This window comes from Nicotiana sylvestris, chromosome 1 (assembly GCF_000393655.2).
Source record: "Nicotiana sylvestris chromosome 1, ASM39365v2, whole genome shotgun sequence".
Taxonomy (NCBI): Eukaryota; Viridiplantae; Streptophyta; class Magnoliopsida; order Solanales; family Solanaceae; genus Nicotiana; species Nicotiana sylvestris.
Window position 1 is genome coordinate 146,477,272 of NC_091057.1, and position 20,575 is coordinate 146,497,846.

The 20,575-nt window shown below is 35.6% G+C and overlaps 2 protein-coding genes across 2 annotated transcripts; both read left to right on the plus strand.

Annotated features, from left to right (window-relative positions):
- Positions 1-1,917: 1,917 nt before the first annotated feature.
- LOC104232461 (uncharacterized) lies at positions 1,918-3,669 on the plus strand. Its single transcript, XM_070154679.1, has 3 exons — positions 1,918-2,569; positions 2,804-2,974; positions 3,095-3,669. Exons 1-3 carry the CDS (start codon positions 1,918-1,920, stop codon positions 3,667-3,669), a joined length of 1,398 nt encoding a protein of 465 aa, XP_070010780.1.
- A 2,568-nt stretch (positions 3,670-6,237) lies between these two features.
- On the plus strand, positions 6,238-9,176 carry LOC138875812 (uncharacterized). Its single transcript, XM_070154684.1, has 5 exons — positions 6,238-6,698; positions 6,768-6,795; positions 6,968-7,246; positions 7,325-7,432; positions 8,799-9,176. The coding sequence occupies exons 1-5, from the start codon at positions 6,238-6,240 to the stop codon at positions 9,174-9,176; spliced, it is 1,254 nt and encodes a 417-aa protein (XP_070010785.1).
- The last annotated feature ends 11,399 nt before the right edge of the window (positions 9,177-20,575 follow it).

Sequence of the window (20,575 nt, forward strand, 5' to 3'; positions counted from 1 at the left end):
ATTTGTAATAAAAACTTGTTTAAGGAGTAATATACATTACGTGGACAATTTTAGTAAAAAAGTATACAAATTAGTTATTAATTGAGTGATATTGATATATCTCTTGATTCTGAAGTTGTCACGCTTGGTTAACTTGAAGATCCACGAACTTTTTTGTTTTCTATAACTCGCCCTTTCTGTTTTTTTTTTGGTTATTCTCCCACCTAACAATACCTCGTCCCCTCTCCCAAAAAGAAAAAAAAAACTATTACTAATAAAATATTTATAAGCTTTTCTCTAAATATTTATATAAGTTCATGCCTATGGTTCATTTCATATGGTGTTGTTTACCCTAAAATTCGAGTAACAATTGACACTACTAGAAAAACATTAATTTGTGACTGAAATTTCCGACTGAAAATGAAGTAGTCGCTAATGAGACTACTTTTGCGACTGTTGTAGTCGGAAACAGACTGATTTTTATTACTTTTTTTTTAAAAAGAAATTTGATTATTATTCCAACGAAAGCAGTGGAAAAATAACGGGCCAATTTCCCGCCATCACTTTTGCGACCGACTCGGTTGGACAATAAAAAGTCAAAAATATTAGTTGACCAACAAAGCGACTGTGTCGGTCACAAAGTTAAAATTAAAATGGTAAAAGAATATTTAAGTGGGTTTGCGACCACGGTAGTCAGAAATCTAAATTTAATATTTCGAATTTATGCCAAAGCCCTATTTCCCCAATTTCTGTCGCGCCCTATTTTCCCAATTTCTGGGCGCCCAATTTCCCTCCTCTCTTTCCCTCTCATATCTTTTTTCTTCTTTGATTTCTCTTCCATTTCACCCGTGAGGCTGATTGTTCTTCGAGTTCATCTGTGCGACTGACAGAGGCAAACGACTGAAGGAGACAAAAGGCTGACATAGGCAAACGACTGAAATCTTACGGTAAGAAAAGATAGAAGTAATTAGTTTTGTTTGCTGGTCACATTATTTTTAAATTGTTGCAAATTGAAAGCTTCAATGCGCTTTTGTCATGTATAGATTTCCATATATGAACTTTATTCATAGGACCAATTGACTTTTTGGGGTACTTTGTTAAAGAAATCTGCCTGTGGTATACATTATTGATAGTAATGTCCACCATGTATGTAGCATTTCTGGCTCCCTCTGCCAAAACTTTATCCGACTATATGCTGTGTCGAACATTAGTTCCTTTTATCGTACCAGCAAAGTAGAAACCTAAAAGAGAATTATGCATCACTGTCTTTGAAGGAATAAAATAGTGGACACACACTTCACTTGCATTCAAAGTGAAATTCGGCTTGGACTTTCAACTTTCTGGTGCAAAAAAAAAAAACTCACACTCGAGTTCTCACGCGCTTTGAGCTTGAATTTAGACAATTATAAAGACACATATTCTTGCTAATGAAACAGAAAACTTACAATTTCACAGAAGTAAAACAAGGCTTGTACATAAACTCCTATCTTCATATTGATAAGTAAATTCAACTGTAAAAGAGATTTGAGAGAAACATTTTACAAAAGCTGTGCTAGTTATATATGAAATGAACTAAAGACATATTTAATAATCTGGGATTCTAGTAGACTAGAAGTCCTTCCGAGCCCTAAAAAGTACGAGCAAAAATGCATACTTGTTGACAACACTATAGGAGAAAACATACGGTAAATGCTCAACATAACCTGGAATCTGTGATGATTATGTGCAGAGCACATCATATTTCCATACATTAAGAGTCTAGATCAAAAGTGATAAGTATAAACTGAAGCAGAAGAAGATTTAGGGCTATATTTGACTGCATTATATGGTAATTTACTAAATCATGACTGCATTATATGGCAATTTACTAATTAATATGTATTGTTTTACATATCTTGGATTTATTTTGTGTAGATGGAGCTTGCACATCGTAGATAGATGTATAATCGAATTTATCCTAATCGTAGTGGGTTGAGGGAGGAATTTATAGAAGGGGTTTCCGAATTAATGGCTAAAACAAAAACACTTCATGAATTTCTCAGTGAAGGGGTGATTAGGTGTCCTTGTAGGAAATGCAAATGCGGAAAGTTATTACAACCAGATGTTGTTAAAGTTCATCTTTATAAAAAAGGGTTTATGGAAAATTATTACGTGTGGACTATTCATGGAGAGGATGTTGCTAGTGTTGGTAACGTTGATTTTCAAAAAAAAATTGATAGTGAGGGTAGTCCATTAGCAGAGAATAATGCTGAAAATTCTCGATTCAGTGAAATGGTTAGGGATGCTTTTGTGATGCACTCGGGGGCTCAGTCTGAACCAAATGATGATGCTAGGCGTTTCTATGAACAGTTAGAGGAAGCAAGTCGTCCATTGTATAAAGGCTCAATGCATTCTAAGTTGTCTGTCGCAGTTAGATTATTAAGTATTAAATCAGATTCAAGTATTTTTCAAGCGGGCATAGACTCTATCATTGGCCTTATGAATGAACTTAATCCGAATAAAATTGACCTGCACAAAGATTTCAACACAGCAAAGAAATTGGTTTCTAAGTTAGGACTTTCATCAGAGAGGATTGATTGTTGTGAGAAAGGTTGCATGTTATTCTATAAGGATGATGCAACCTTAGAAAATTGCAAATTTTGTAACCAACCTCGTTATAAGAAAGTCATAAATTCAAAAAAGAAGAAGGTTCCAGTTAAGGTGATGCATTACTTACCCCTTATACCTAGGTTAAAGAGGGTGTATGCATCAATGAGCTCTGCTCCTCATATGAGATGACACCATGAAAATAAAAGGCCACCTGATATTTTGTGTCATCCGTCAGATGGAGAAGCATGGAAGCATTTTGATAGGTTGTTTCCGAATTTTGCTAGTGAACCTAGAAATATTAGGTTGGGTTTATGTGCAGACGGATTCATCCCTTTTTCTGTCTCTGCTGCACCATATTCATGTTGGCCAGTGTTTGTTACGCCGTATAATCTTCCTCCTGAGCTGTGTATGACAAGTCCATATTTGTTCCTAACTTGCATTGTTCCAGGTCCGCGCAATCCGAAAAGTTTGATTGATGTATACATGCAACCTTTAATTGATGAGTTATAGTTATTGTGGCATGAAGGTGTGGAAACATATGATATATCAACTAAACAAAACTTCAGATTGCATGCTGCTTTGATGCGGACTATAAATGATTTCCCTGCTTATGGAATATTGTACGGGTGGTCGACTGCAGGAAAGTTAGCTTGCCCAACTTGTATGGAAGAAACAAAAGCATTCACGTTGAAACATGGAGGAAAGAATACATGGTTTGACTGCCATCGTCGATTCTTGCCTATGGATCATGAGTTTAGGAGAAATACTAGTGCATTTATGAAGAACCAAACTGATTTTGAGGAGCCACTGTCACCATTGTCGCCAGAAGAAATTTGGAACAGAGTTAGGTTTCTACCAAAGGTAACAGAATCTCCAATGTCTAATAAAATACCTGGTTATGGTGTTACGCATAATTGGACTAAACAGAGAATATTTTGGGAGTTACCTTATTGGAGGCATAATCTTCTTCAGCATAATTTAGATGTCATGCATATTGAGAAAAACTTTTTTGACAACTTGTTTAATACAATAATGGATGTCAATAATAAGACAAAAGATAACTTGAAGGCTAGGATGGACTTAAAGGAATATTGTAGGTGAAGTGAGTTGTACCTGACATACTTGAACAACAAGATTCAGAAACCCAAGGCCAGTTACACATTCACTTTGGATGAGAGAAGAGAGATTTGTGATTGGGTTAAGAATTTGAGGATGCCTGATGGATATGCATCAAACTTATCCAGGTGTGTTGATATGAAAGAAGGGAAGTTGACGTCTATGAAGAGCCACGATTGTCACATTTTCCTCGAATCTTTGATGCCTATTGCATTCAAAGCCTTGCTTGATAGAATATGGAAACCCATTACTGAGATAAGTTTATTTTTCAAGGAGTTGTGTTCTAGCACATTGAAGGTAGAGAACTTAGCTTACATGGAAAGTAACATTTGCTTAACTTTAAACAAGCTAGAAAATTTTTTTCCTCTTGGGTTTTTTGATGTAATGGAATATCTTTCAATTCATCTTGCACAAGAGGCACGACTTGGAGGGCCTGTACAATGTAGATGGATGTATCCTTATGAGAGGTAATGACTTTAAATTATTTTTTTAAATTATTTTTCCTTGACTTGTTTTAATTAAACATTATTTCATCTGAAAATTGTGCTATGTAGGACTATTGGAAAATGTAAACGGACCGTAAAAAATCGATCCAGGATTGAGGGATCGATATGCGAGGCACATTTGGCTAAAGAAACTTCTTTTTTCTGTTCATATTATTTTGAACATGATGTGCCATGTTTGAGAAATAGGCCAAATCGGTATGATGATGGAGGTGTTAGTGATCCTTTGGCACCACCATTTTCCATATTCAATCAACCAGGTAGAGGTCCAAAAACTAGTAAAACGCGAAATTTGACTGAGATGGAGAAAAAGTCCGCTACAACACATGTATTGTTGAATTATCCAGAGGTCCAACCTTATTATAAGTAAGTCTTAATTTATACTAAATGCAATTATTACACGATCAAAGTTATTTTAACTAATGAAAGCTATAATTTTGTGGGGCAGTTACTTTATAGGTGTAAATGGGCATGATGCTATTTATCCAAGATTTTCAGAGTGGTTTCCGGAGTTTGTAAGTTCTATTTTGTGGCTACAAATTAAGTACATGTATCTTTAAAATTCTAACTTTTCTTTAACTTTACATAGGTTCATAATCCGGTGAATGGAATTAATGACCCATTTTTGCGTGATATTGCTTGGGGACCTGACAATAGAGTCAAAATAATGTCTAAGTACTTTGTCAATGGTTACAAGTTTCACTACAGAAGAATGGTCTAAGAATAAGAAAACTAATAATAGTGGGGTATGGGTAAAGGGTGATGGAGATGTTGATTATTATGGTGTACTCCAAGAGATTTTAGAATTAGAGTATTTCGGTTGGCCGAAAAAAAATTTGGCACTCTTTCGGTGTAAGTGGTATGATCCAACACCTACTAGAGGTACAAAGGTTCACCCTCAGTATAAAATAGTTGAAATTAACCATACGAAGGAGTATGAATTCTATGATCCATTTATCATTGCACAAAATGTAAAACAAGTATATTATGTTCCTTATCTTTTGTGCAAGAATAAGTCCACATGGCGGATATTATAAAAACAAAGCCCGTAGGTAGAGTAGAAGTTGAGAATGCATTAGAAGTCACATACTAGAATGATATTTCGAGTATTCAAGAAAGTGTTGATGATGAATTAGTGGGTGAATTGAAGCATAGTAAAGGCATCTATGAAGAATATGATGCTTTGGTCCTTACTCGTAGAGCAAATCCACATGATTTTGGGGAAGGAACATCCCGTACAAACATGGAGGAAGATCCCGCCGATGAACATGAAACAAGCGAGGAAGAATTATTTGATGAAAATGAAATAAGCGATGAGGAAGAATTGCATGATGAAAATGAAACAAGCGATGAGGAAGAATTAAATAATGAATATCAATCAAGCGAAGAGGATTGACATGTTGGTAACACAGCTTGTGATGAGTGATGACTTTGAAACAATAGTAAGTAGTTTAAGAAAAGCTACAGTTGGCCCTCTTGTGAATTGACCATAATGTTAGGTGACCTGCAGCATTTACTGTTACTGGTTATCCTCCCTTCTTAGAAATTTTTGCTTTAAACAACTGCATTTTAAGTGCTGCCGCATTTCTTTTATGCAGAATAATTTGAATTCTTGTATATGAAATATGAGTATTTGCTTCTTCTGCTATGAAAATTTGAATGGCTCTATTAGGATAATGTCACATAGGAATTGTTGAAGTATATTTGTATAGAATTGGTGTAATTGTTATCTCATTTAGGTAGTACTACTTTGGAGTCTTATTCTCCAAGACCCTCGTGTATATATTTACGTATCTGCATACAAGAATAGAGTGCTTAAGCAACTTTTTATGATCTATCACAGTGCACATTTCCAGTATGTGCATGACACAGTAACAAATTATCAAATTACCAACTGTAGCTTTACATTTTTTATGTCTTAACATATTTCATCTAATGTTTTTAATATACTTATGTTACACAGATGGTGCCGGGTAAAAAAAAGAAGATAAGACACAATTCCTAGCTTCCTCAGTACACTTCAGGTCCCAATACCTCGTCTGTGCCATTTATGGGTCCTCCTCATCCTCAACCGCCTCCGCCTCCTCAGCCTCCGCCTACTCAGCAGACTTCACTGCCACCTGGATTTTTCACTTTGCCCCCTTGTGATTCAGTTCGATATAAGCCTATCTCTAATTCCCAAAGCATGCACACTATGTCATCTTCTTCGCCAACTTATCGTACTAGTCAGCATGGTGGCTCTTCATTTATGCCTCTGTCATCCTGCACTCCATACCCAAGTTACCATGTTAGTCAGAATGGTGGTTCCGCATCTGTGGCTCCATCTTCATCTCCATCATCATCCACTTCTAGTGTTTCTAGGCCGCATGTTGGAGACTCTACCATACCGTCATCCCCATCCATTAATACATCTACACCTGCTCCTGATGATACACAGACTCAGACTTTTGAAGAGATTGTATCATATGATTCCTTTCATAGACTGATTATCATTCCTGATGGGACTACTGGGTAAGCAATTACTTTATTATTCGTGTGAATTGTTGAATATATTTTTAAGATATGTTAATTTTAATGCAGGTTTGTTCCCTCCAATGAATCTACGAAGGTGGTTATGGATTGTATTACAGGATTTTAACGAGATGCTTGGAGTAAATGGTCAGATATACCGTATTATTATAGAGATTAGATGTGGAATCAATTTAGGGTACAAAATCCATAAATTTTTTATTATTTATCAAACTACCCTTATTTCATCTAATGTTTTAAATAATTTGCAGACAAGGTGTGCATGGATTCCCAAATATCATCAGCAAATAAGTCATAATTTCGAGAAAAAAGCTGTTGATCGGCTTAAAAATCTCCTTTATAAAGCTCGACAGAAGGGCGAGAAGCCCGGTTGGATGCTAAAAGACATGTGGGATAGACTTATTGTGATATGGGCTTCTGAAGAATTTAAGAAGAGGATCAATGCTACAAAGGCTGCCCGTGCCTCCAATACGGGTGGCTCATTGCACACTGGGGGTTCAATTAGTATGGAGACCCATCGAAGGAGAATGGTAACTTTCTTATTATATTTATTTTGATTTTAACTAGATGCAATTGAACTTTATCTAACTTAATTTTTTTTTTGGCAGGAAAAGGAAAAAGGGAGAGTTATGACTTATGCTGAGGTCTTTGAGGACAAGCATTTGAAAAAGAAAAAGGATGGGACAAGAGAATGGGTCGAGCCGCGTGCTGCGAGGGTATATGTAAGATCCTTCTATTTCATTTTTGTCTCTTCTTCTTTCTTCTTCTTCTTCTTTGATTTGTTGGGGTTGATTATTCTTTTAGTCATAAGACAAGGACCTTACACAATCTATAACTTTTATACTGTATTTTATATATGTTATAATTTACTTTAGGTTAATTAGCTCAATCAACATGTTGTTTCAACGGACATGGTTTGAATGAAACTTAAAGTTTCTTCTGCTTTTGCCAGTCAATCTTGTGGCAGAACACCAGTGACAACTCGGGTTACTGATTTCAACTAGTTACTCAAGATATAGTGGATCTCATATAGTTCAATTGGGGCATGCGTTTTGAAATGTTGTCCAAGTTAGGGAATGTTTACATTTTTCGAAATTATAAAACAAGGTTTGGCACCTTTGGTATGAACATCTTTATCTGTTGGCAGGACCTCATATGTGCCCCAATTTTTGTTCACCATTTCTTGAACATGAACCTTCCTTTTGTTTCATAGAAATGCATTGACTGGCAATTTGCACAGAATAAGTGCATTTTTCATGAGGTTGGAGTTTTTTGTATACATATCATTCAAATATAAGGGAATACAAAAATTGGTTATATATTAAGTCACCAAGGACTTATGCAGCTATAACAAATTTTGTTCTATCAAGCAATATGTCTAGATACACATCCCCAAAAATTCGTAGATGTTAACATAGTTTTGTTGTAAAACATGTGATTATTTATGTCTAGATACACATCCCCGAAAATTCGTAGATGTTAACATGGTTTTGTTGTAAGCATTTTCCTTGAGGAAATAAAATAATCTTCTATCACCCTAATTTCCAACTTCCAAGTGCTTCTTAGTACATATCCAGTCCACACCTTGATTAGTATATATCCAGTCTATATTGGCTTGTAATTGTGCATCTGTTGCCTCTGGTTTTGGCATGCAAAATTTCTTCATGTAGACTCACATATCCATGTACTTTTAGAATGGATGTTGGCTCTCAGAAGCAGCAGTAGTTTGAGAAAAATATTCTTTAGTGCTTCCCTAAGAAATGATTCTTAACATTAATAAGTGAGAAGTGGACCGGAGGAATTCAAAAAAAATAAAGAAAGATCATGGCATTGTTTGGGGAAGAAAGAAATAGTAAAGGAAAAAGAAGGAAGCATGAGCTAGAAAAAATGAAAAAAATATTGTTTGTTGCTTAAGTATAAGTTTTTTCTTTCTTAAAATTTTACTTTCATCATACTTGCACCATTTCATTCCTTGTTTATATGTGTGTGTTTGTATTTTTATAGATACATGCTTCATCGAAAAATTGTGAAACATACATTTTAATTTCTTCAAGTATCGCTTTGACTCCATTTTAATTTCAGGAAACCTATCAGCAACGTTTTGAGGAATGGCGTCAAAGTCAACCCGATTCCGAGGATGGTAGCTCAACCCAAGTGTCACTCAATGATGTAGCTTCAATATGGACGCAGGTGGTTGGTGGCGCAAAGAAAGGTAGAACCTACGGTCTTGGATCACAATATTCTGTAGGCCATTCTACGACATTGTTGTCTGGTGATGCGAGTTATTCGCAAGATCACGAAGAGGTGGAAGCATTACGAAAAGAAGTTGAAGAGTTGAAGGAGGAACGGAAAGAAGACCGCGCAAATTTTAACAAATTGCAGAGTCTAGTTGAGAAATTTATGAGCGGACGTCCATTTGGTCCTTCGAATGGCGAGGATGGCGGGGATAATGAGTTTTAGTTTGTTATGGTTATTGATGTTTGAGACAGTATTATTTGTTGTAGTTGGATGTTTAGACTTGGTAATATTTTCACTTGACTATAATTGTAGTATTTTAGACTAGATTGAATGGTGCCACAATGTTTAACTCTTTTTGGATATTTTAGTACAAATATTTATGTTTTGCATTTTATGGATTTGATTAGTTGCAATGGTGGATTGATTGGTTAGCATGGTAGATTAATTGGTTGTTGTATATTTGAATTGGTAGGTGGTATTGCTTTAAAAGAGCCGGAATTTGGCATAAAATTCCCAGTTTTCTGACTTATTTCCGACCATAGTAGTCGCAAAATGCATCAAAATATTCCAGATTCAAGAACATCTGCGACTACTGTCGGAAATACAAATAAATAAATAGTTTTAAATTAGATTTGCAACCACGGTAGTCAGAAGGATAAATAAATAAATAATTTAAAATTAGATTTGCGACCACCGTAGTGGGAAAACCCAAACAAAATTAAATATTATTATAATTATATATACCGTTTGCGACCGAAGTAGTGGAAAAGTTAATATAAAATTAAAATTTAATTTAACCTGTTTGCGACCGCGTCAGTGAGAAACTTGAGCACATTTATAGTCGTTTTTCTATTTGTCCTTAGCGACCGCTGTAGTCACAAATTATGGACGGATTCGGTCGCAAACTATTTTAGACCAGCTATTTTGTGACTACGACTTTTCTGTTTGAATGTCGTCGGAAATTAGCATTTTCTGACCGTTTTTGCAGTTGCAAAATAGCCATTTTCTAATAGTGTAAATTTTTATAGTGATTTTGAGGATATGTGATTCAATTCAATACCGATTGATGAACAAGGAATCTATATATATTCTATATATATATATATATATATATTAAAGGAATAAAATTACCATATATAATTGGCATTATAGTTAAGCCAAGTGGCAAACTAATAAATACCAATAGTATATGGTAACTTTATTCTATATTTGTCTATGTTAGTCAATACAAATATAATATATATAGACTGAATTTGAATTAAAAGATAATTTTGAATTTATTGATAAAGTTCTAAAATTTGAATTTAAATTAAAAATAATTTTTTTTTTTTTTATCATGTTATCATACTTAATTTGGTTAATGATCATATGCAATCATGTTAGAAACTTTTGTTATCTTTTCTAATTATTTAAATACTACTTCGCCTATGGCAAAAGAAAATACTTCATATAACTATAAAACTTTTTCACATTTAAAACCTTATTATTATAATTCTTTAAAACACTGTAGATAGATTTGAATAAAGTGAATTTATTTTAAAATAAATGTAATATATATGGTACACGTCTATGTTTATCCAAATAACAAAAAAAGAGTTTAAAAATCGAATAAAAGTTTACTTACGTATATAATGAAGTAAACATACATGTTGGAGAAAGAAACATCACAAAAATCGGTCAATATTTTAAAAAAATGTTTTTTTCTTTTCTTTTTGAAAAATATTTGTTTGAAGAGTCAATTTGTATAAATGGATATCAAACAAATAACAAAACTTTGGTAGTACAATTGCTATCATTAATTTCAATTTAGCACATTCTAGAAATTGAAGAGTATAAGCTGAAACCCCTTCATTTAGCTGCAGTCAAGCCAATATTGCAAGGGTATAATATTTTTCCGTTGAAGAATATTAGTTTTGAATCATTAGATTATGTGAAAGGTTTTTTTTCTCAAACTCAACAAGAGAGATATTGGTTTCTAATTGGTAGTTTCTATAGCGATTTTCAAATGTAACAAAGAGTTTATTTTTTTTTAAAATATTGGTATGACGTGAAATAATTTTTTTTAAATGTAAATAAATTATTTTGAAAAAATTCTTTACTTTTTTCTACTTCAAAGATAATAAAAAGATAAGAAATTTTTGAACATTAGTAGATAGTTTTTAAAATCATTATAATAGAAGTCATATCATAATAAACTCAAAAAATCGAATCTTATGGAATATTTACACGAATATCCAGCCAAATATATTTTTTAATTTTTAGGAAATTTTACACCCTATAGAAAAGCTTAGTACCCTATTTATTTTAAATAAATACCATTTTAAAAAATTATATTATATAACTACCTTTTATCCTTTATAGCAAAATATCTAATTTATAGTTATATCCTACACTTAAGGCACCATATATGCTAATTAATATTTCTCTCTCTCCTTTTCCAGATTTTCTCTCACATAATCATGGTAAATTTCACAAACCAAGTTTTCTCTCTCTTTTTGCATACACTTTACTCTCTCCTCCCACAAAACCACGATCGTTGCCTCTGTTCGTTGCCCTAGTGGTTATAGCATAGATTTCTTTTCTGGTTTAACTACGTAGTCATACCTTAGTCATGGCTGCAACGGATATACGAATGGATTGAATGCAAAGAGCACGCGAAGGAACGATGATTCCCAGGCTCAAATTTGTTTCGCTATTCAAAATCAATGGAGCCTTTTCTTCTAAACCCTACTCTTGAACAAAAGAAGGTAAAATTATGGAAATTTTACAAAAGCTACCATGGTACTGATGTGTCAAAAGCAATGTACAGGATGCGTGGGAACAGTGAGATTCAGGGTTTTTGCTCGACGACGGATTCGTCGAAAATTAGGGTTTATTCTTGAACTAAGTTGTGGGTTCTTGAACAAAGACAATGTATTTTCAACGTATCACGTTGTATTTTCATGTATTCATTGTCTTTTTATTTCATTGTAATTCAATGTATTTCATTGTATTCACTGTCTTTTTTTTCATTGTATTTCAATGTATCCCATTGTATTCTATGTATTTCATTGTATTCATTGTCTCGTTATATGCCATGAATGTATTCATATGTTTTTTTAATTAATATAATTTATGTATTCAGATGTATTATATAATTTCTCTGAAGATTGCTATATTTTGGTGTATTTTTCGGTTGAGAATCTTTTTTATAACTGAAAATACAAAATTTGTGTGTCATAATTGAGTTTGTTGAGTTATATTAGGAGTCTATTATGTTAATTGATTCACTTTCCGTTTTAAAAATAGCGTAATCCCCTATTTCACGCCATGAATACAGTCGATACAATAATTTGTCCAGCTGTAATCCCACGTTTCACTCCATGAATACAGTCGAATACACTTGAATACAACAACTGATTAGCTGGACTTCCCTGATTCATGCCTATTTTTGCTACTGTATTCATGAATACAATAGCTTAAATACATCAAATACATCTTATAACCACAGAAAAGGTATCTATAATCCGTAATATAGCAAACGGTATCTATAGATGGCGAATTACTACTAAAAGATAGTGCTTTATAAAAATTTCTCTACTTTTTATAGCTAATATAAATAGATGATATACCGACAACACACGATTATACACATATTACATATGGATTATATATAAATTACACATCCTTTAATTTTTTAATTTAAGTGGTCGGGTGAGCACCTATTAAGGTTGATTAGATAAAGCCAAAAGGAAATTACTGACTTAATTTTAACCAAAGACTAAAAATAAGTTCTTACGTAGGTAATTTCTATTAAAACTCATCATTTTGTAGTGAAATAAATTAATTTTTTGTAATAAAAGAAAGAATGACATAAAAAATAAAATAAAGAAAATAAATATTGAAAAAAATGTATGAAAGATCCAAAAAACCAGAAATAAGAGATGACAACGAATTGCTTCTTATGTTTCATCTTTGTTGAGTATAAAAAATTTGGAAGCTAATCTCATCGATTTTAAGTATTTTTTTTCAACTAAAATATTTAGATTATAAGATAAGGGTATCTTAAAATATATTTTTTATTTACATTTTATGCCGTTTTTAAAAAAATCACTATTATTAACAAAGTGATATGATATTCGAATTTGAATTTAAATTCAATTTGAGTACTTTGCATTGAGGTTAAGCCAAATATGGTGTCGAAAAATAAACTACTTGACAATTTTAAGACAACATATGCAATGTTATATAATAACAATCAACTAATTTAACATTTAATGATTCAAAGAACAAAATTTTTATGTATATAGGATATTAAAAATTTAAATTCTGTAGCTAGAGATATCGATAAACTTAAAATGGAGTCATACTGAAATAAAGTTTTTTCGGCTAAAGAATGATTTAAATTTTTAGATAGCCGATTAAAGTAAATTTTAAATTAAGGATAATATCTTCACTTGCATCATTATAAGGATAATCATTATTGAAATATATATAAATTTTTAAAAATTAGAGTTTCTTAATAGAAATATTTTTTGAAAGATAATATCATACCATTTAAGAGTTCAGGTCATAGTAAAAGAGTCGTGTCGTAATCATAGAATCATTTATTGTGTCAACCTTTGTGCTTTGCCATAAATATGAGTTATTATTTTGCTTTGTGGCTATTTTTAGGTTCCAATGACACCAATGAGAATAGTGCAAAAATAAAATTATCACTACGAGATTTGAGAAAATGTTAGTCTTTTTCACGTAGTGTTAATTAGTTAATATCTAACGATTATTTATAATTAATTAGAAGGTTTAAATTTTAAGGCTATTAACATATAATTCAAATAACTCAGATATTTAATATGGTTAATATCAAATATCAAAATGGAGTCATACTGGGGGGGGGGGAATTGACAGGCTAAAGAATTTTTAAATTTTTTAGATAGCCAATTAAATTGAGTTTTGAATTAAGGATAATATTTTCACTTATATTATTATAAAAATAATTATTATTGAAAACAAAGTTTTAGAAACTAAAATTTTAATTTTTTTTAAAGAGATATCAACACATCAAATAAGAGTTCAAGTGGTAGTAAATGAGTCAAGTCATATCCAAAAAGTCATTCATAGTCTCAACATTTGATTGTTTTGCCATAAATATGAGTTATTATTTTACTTCCTGACTATTTTTAGGATCCAATGACACCGGCGAGAATGATATTAAAAAAGAAAAATAGAAGAAATGATCAATTTTTTTCATGTAGTATTTTTTATTAATATCCAATGACTATCTATATTTATCGAGAAAGTTTAAATTTTAAGATTATTTACATATAATCCAATAACTTCAATATTTGACATAATTAGTGTCCGCGCATCTGTGCGGGTGCTAATACTAGTTAAATAGATAAATTAGAGGATAAAGTAAATCAAACCAGTATGCAAGCTAAATTTCGACCTCGACCTATGATAGTCTCGAGGTGAGATAATAGGAATAGCAACTTATAAAGCAATTCTGGTGAACAGTAAGTGAAACATCAAGAAAGTAATGAGCATATATCTTCTTATCAGTGAATAAAATGATCATTACAAATGAGTGGGATCCCCCTTTATATAGTAGGGGAGTCCTAAATAAGGCACACTTCTAATTATAGTAGGAAATTATATTAACAACTAATTAACCGTTATAGACCGATCCGTTTCGAGATTCACGCCGCAATCTATGGTCTGTTGCGGATATCTCTCCTTTTCCGTTATTGCCTTATACCGACATGAGTTCAAAGCATGCTCCTTTCTGACCTCGATTAACGATGTCGACCTCGATCTTGGAAAGAAACCTCGATCCCGAACTCGATGTCCTGGCCTTTCGACGTGATATCTTTTTTTTCCATCGAAGGACGAAATTGGGTAGCCCTGATTTTCCCCGTATATAGATAGTCCCCTCGTTTCTTAGAGTAAAATAATACGAAATGACTTGAGCCTCGATTTTTTGGAGACCCCGATAATGATATCATCCCCGTGACGTAAGCGATTTAGGTAACCGAAACGTCCCATCGGTTCGGTTCCCCAAATTATTAATGCTTGCCAGTGACGGTCGGCCACTAGCACCACCGAACCGTTGCCTTGAATCTATAAATACAGGTTCCCCATTTGAATCAAAACTTTACTTTCATCTTCACCAAATTTTCTAAGTTTCTTCCTCTCTCTATCTCTTCTCTTTCACCGCCCGTTGATTCAATCTTTTAGCACCAAAAATACCAAACTCCACCTCTTTCCGCTTCCTTCTACCTGAACCAATGGCGAAGACCTCCAAAACCATCCCAAAAGAGGAGAAGGCTTCTTCCTTCTACCTGAACCTTTGACGCATGGCTCGATCACTAAGGAACTCTTGAAGGTTGCCCTCATTGAATAGATGGGCTATCTCCTCTCTTAATTGCCTGCAATCCTCGGTCTTGTGGCCATGCTTGCCTTGATACTTGCACATCAAATTTGGGTTTCTTTGGGAAGGATTGGTCTGTACGGGTCTAGGCCACCTAGTATCTTTGATCTTTTCGATTGCCGATATAATTTCCGATGCGTCGATACTAAAGTTATATTTCGATAACCGAGGTGCCTCTATGGGATCGGCATGCTTATTAATACCACTTTTGTTCATAAGTCCCTGATAATTCTATCCCCGATCACTTCTTCGATCATTTCGAGCAGAATTACGTCCTTAACCATTGTTCCTTCAAACTGCGGTATATGGTTGACATTGTTCTCTGTTCGACCTTGGATTTCTATCGATTTCCCTCAGAGTTTTAACTACTGACCTGTTTGGATGCACTAAACTAGAAGGGGCTCCTAATTGGTCGTCCTCGACCCTGATCTTCAATTGATATCGATTGTGCACATCTGCTCAAGTTAAAGCTGGATACTCGACCAAATTTTCTTCCGACTATCGTGATACTATTGGACTCCGCTCGTTCAACCCTTGGAGCTTGAACGGCCCAATCATTTGTGACCAACGACAATTCCATGCGTTCCATTTGAAATCGGAATACGAACTCCCTCAGCATTTCGTCCCTTTGTCTTATCTTAAAAAGGTCCGATTTTTTTGTTGCGACCTTTATGGCCCCGACTTGTGCCTTCACGAAAGAATCTGCTAACATGGCAACTGAATCGATGGAATTTGGTGGCAGGTTATGCTGCCAAATCATTGCTCCCTTTGATAAAATTTTCCCAAATTTTTTCAACAAAATGGACTCAATCTCATCATCTTCTAAATCATTTCCCTTTATTCCACACGTATACAAAGTGATGTGTTCATTAGGATCGGTGGTCCCATTATATTTATGTATATCCGGCATACAAAACTTCTTAGGAATGGGCTTCAGAGCCGCACTCTGAGGAAAAGGCTTCTGCATAAACTTTTTCGAATCCAAACCCTTTAGGCTCGGGGGTACCTCCGGTATTCGATCAACTCAGGAGCTGTATATTTCTATTTTTTATCATTATCTTCGATTTTCTTCTCTCTTGACTCAATTCTTTTGGTGAGCTCCTCGAGCATTTTTATTATTGTAGGATCAGTCCCTGATCCGTTACCATTCGACCTTTCTAGTACTGGCTCGGTGTGGCGAGTGATTTCTGGCTCGACCCCACTTGGAGTCCTATGTTGATTTTGCAATTGAGCGATAGTGGCCTGCCGAGCATGTAACATCTCGAATATCACATGGAGACTAACTCCTCCATCTCCTCTGCCCTGTGTACCTTGACCACGAGATAGGCCTTCCCTGCGTAAACTCCCTTCGGGGTCCGCGCCTAGGTTCACATTTAGAGAAACGTGTGAACTGATATCGACTGGATCGACAACCGGTGCTCCTTCGAGATTAGCGGATGGTACCCCAGATCCTAGAGCAATTACATTGTCATTTTACCCGTGAAATCCGAGACCATCATCACCATGTACGAGTGCATTTTATGAGTTTGACATTTTTTACCCTGAGAGCAAAAATACTTTGACAAGAAAAAGTGTGAAATAATGTGTGTTATCAGAATCAGTACCGAAACAATCACTATTATCCTTAGCCCTACGGTGGGCGCCAAATTGATTACCCTAAAATTCGAGTAACAATTAAACTTATATTGTGGTTTTAATGATATGTGATTTAATCCAATACCGATTGATGAACAAGAAATTAAATAGATAAATTAGAGGATAAAGTAAATCAAACCAGTATGCAAGCCAAATCTCGACCTCGACCTATGATAGTCTTGAGGTGTGATAATAGGAATAGCAAATTATCAAGAAATTAATGAGCATATATCTTCTTATCAGTGAACAAAATGATCTTTACAAATGAGTGGGATCTCCCTTTATATAGTAGGGGGTCCTAAATAAGGTACACTTCTAACTATAGTAGGAAATCATATTAACAACTAATTAACCGCTATAGACCGATCCATTCCGAGATTCACGCTGTGATCTCTGGTTCATTGCGGATATCTCACCTTTTCCGTTATTGCCTTATACCGGCATGAGTTCGAAGCATGCTCTTTTCTGACCTCGATTAACGATGTCGACCTCGATCTTGGAAAGAAACCTCGATCCCAAACTCGACATCCTGACCTTTCTACATGGTATCTTTTTTTTCCATCGAAGGACGAAATTGGATCCGCCGTATACAGGTATATCTGAGTAATCCTATTTGAAGTAAATAGGTCGATTTTAATAACTCTGTAAGTAGTAATTGTTAAAAAGGTACTTAAGATTAGTCAGTTCCATTAAACTAACATGTTAGAGTTCGGAAAATAATTGATTTCTTTTATACGTAAGCACCAATTACAAATAGTATAAGTAATAAAAAAAGGATGGAAATTAAATCAATTAGTGTGTGTTCAATATAGAGCCGTCAAATGGGCTTGGCCCATGAGGCCAGCCCAACCCAGCTCGCGACTTGGGTAGGGTTGGGTTGGAATTGTTTTAGCCCATTTAAAACTGAGGCTTATAAGCCCGGCCCAAGTCAGCTCGCTGGCCCTTGAGGCTTGACCGAGGATGGGTTGGGCTGACTCGTGGACCAAAATTAATTAAATTCATATTTAAATATTTTAAAAAAGTAAAAACTAAAAAAATATTAATTATAATCCACATTTTCCAACCTTAGAATTCTCATTTATCATTCCATATCAACTAGAATTTATATTTTGATATGCATGTAGTATGATAAGAATAGTTTTTCTTTGCTTAATTAGCAACAACAACAACAACCCAGTATAATCCAACAAGTGGGGTCTGGGGAGGGTAATATGTACGCAGACCTTACCCCTACCCCGAAGGGTAGAGAGGCTGTTTCCAGGAGACCCTCGGCTCAAAAAAGCAACAGGAGCCGATATATTAGTACCATAAAAATGCATAATAAAATAACAGCAATATAAGAGATATGAAATACAGAATACGAAATACGAAATAGATGGCTGGTATAGTAAAACTAGCAGGTAAAGCCCTGCATCAATAGACGACCAATGACATTCTTAGTCTAACTCCTAACTGGCTAGTCTCACTCTATTGTGCTGTAGAAATATTCACAACTTTCCCCTAACCTACAACCTTAATGCTCGACCTCCATAATTCCCTGTCAAGGGCCATGTCCTCAGTAATCCTAAGTCGCGCCATGTCCTGTCTGATCACCTCTCCCCAATACTTCTTAGGTCGCCCTCTACCTCTCCGCGTGCCCACTACAGCCAGTCGCTCACACCTCCTCACCGGTGCATCAGTGCTCCTCCTCTGAATGTGCCCGAACCATCTGAGTCTTACTTCCCGCATCTTGTCCTCCATGGGGGCCACGCCCACCTTCTCTCGAATATCTTCATTCCTAATCTTATCCATCCTTGTATGCCCGCACATCCACCTCAACATCCTCATCTCTGCTACTTTCATCTTCTGGATGTGTGAGTTCTTTACCGGCCAACATTCAGTTCCATATAACATGGCAGGCCTAACCACTGCTCTATAAAACTTACCTTTTAGTAACGGTGGCACTTTCTTGTCACACAAGACTCCCGACGCTAACCTCCACTTCATCCACCCCACCCCTATACGGTGTGTGACATCCTCGTCAATCTCCCCGATCCCCTGAATAACCGATCCAAGGTACTTGAAACTACCCCTCTTGGGAATGACTTGAGAGTCAAGCCTCACTTCAACTCCCGCTTCCGTCGGCTCAACTCCAAATTTGCACTCGAGGTATTCCGTCTTCGTCCTGCTCAACTTGAAACCTTTAGACTCAAGAGCATGTCTCCAAATCTCTAGCCTCTCGTTGACGCCGCCTCGTGTCTCGTCAATTAGAATAATGTCATCAGCAAATAGCATGCACCATGGCACCTCCCCTTGAATATGATGAGTCAGTGCATCCATCACCAGGGCAAATAGGAATGGGCTGAGCGCAGACCCTTGGTGCAACCCCGTAATAACTGGAAAGTGTTCAGAGTCGCCTCCTACTGTCCTAACCCGAGTCTTAGCTCCATCATACATGTCTTTAATCACCCTAATATAGTTACTCGGGACCCCTTTATCCTCTAAGCAGCTCCATAAGACCTTCCTAGGAACCTTATCGTACGCTTTCTCCAGATCAATAAACACCATGTGGAGATCCTTCTTCTTATCTCTGTACTGTTCCACCATCCTCCTAATAAGGTGGATAGCTTCTGTGGTAGATCGTCCCGGCATGAACCCGAACTGGTTGTCTGAAATAGACACCGTCCTTCGCACTCTCATTTCTACCACTCTCTCCCAAACTTTCATGGTATGACTTAGTAATTTGATGCCCCTATAGTTGTTACAGCTCTAGACATCACCTTTGTTCTTATACAACGAGACCATTGTACTCCACCTCCACTCTTCAGGCATCCTATTAGTCTTGAATATAACACTAAACAATACAGTAAGTCATTCCAAGCCTGCTCTACCCACACACCTCCACAGTTCAACCGAAATTTCGTCTAGCCCGGTAGCTCTGCCCCTTCTCATCTTACGCATTACCTCCATGACTTCATCGATCTCAATGTCCCTACAATTACTTAATTCATGGTTACTGTCGGCATTCCTAAATTCCCCAAGTATAATATCCTGATCCCCTTCTTCACTTAGAAGTTTATGAAAGTAGGTCTGTCACCTCCTCTTAATCTGGTCATCTCCCATCAAAACTTTGCCGTCATCATCTTTTATGCACCTCACTTGGTCCAGATCCCGAGTTGTCCTCTCTCTCGCCTTAGCGAGTTGGAATAACTTCTTCTCCCCACCTTTGTTCCTTAGTTCCTCATACAGACGAGCAAAAGCTATCGTCTTAGCCTCCGTCACTGCCATCTTCGCCTCCTTCCTAGCTACCTTATACCTTTGACTGTTCTCTCTCTTCTCCTCCTCGTCAGTGCTCCCTACTAACCACAGGTAAGCCGCCTTCTTTGCTTCCACTTTACCTTGGACAACTGCATTCCACCACCAATCTCCTTTGTGGCCACCATTGTGGCCCGTAGATATCCCTAACACCTCTCTCGCCGCCTTTCTTATACAGTCCGCCGTCGTCGACCACATTGTGTTTGCGTCCCCACTACTTCTCCAAGCTCCCATTGCCGATAACCTTCCTTCCAACTCCTTAGCTTTATCCTTAGTTGTGAGC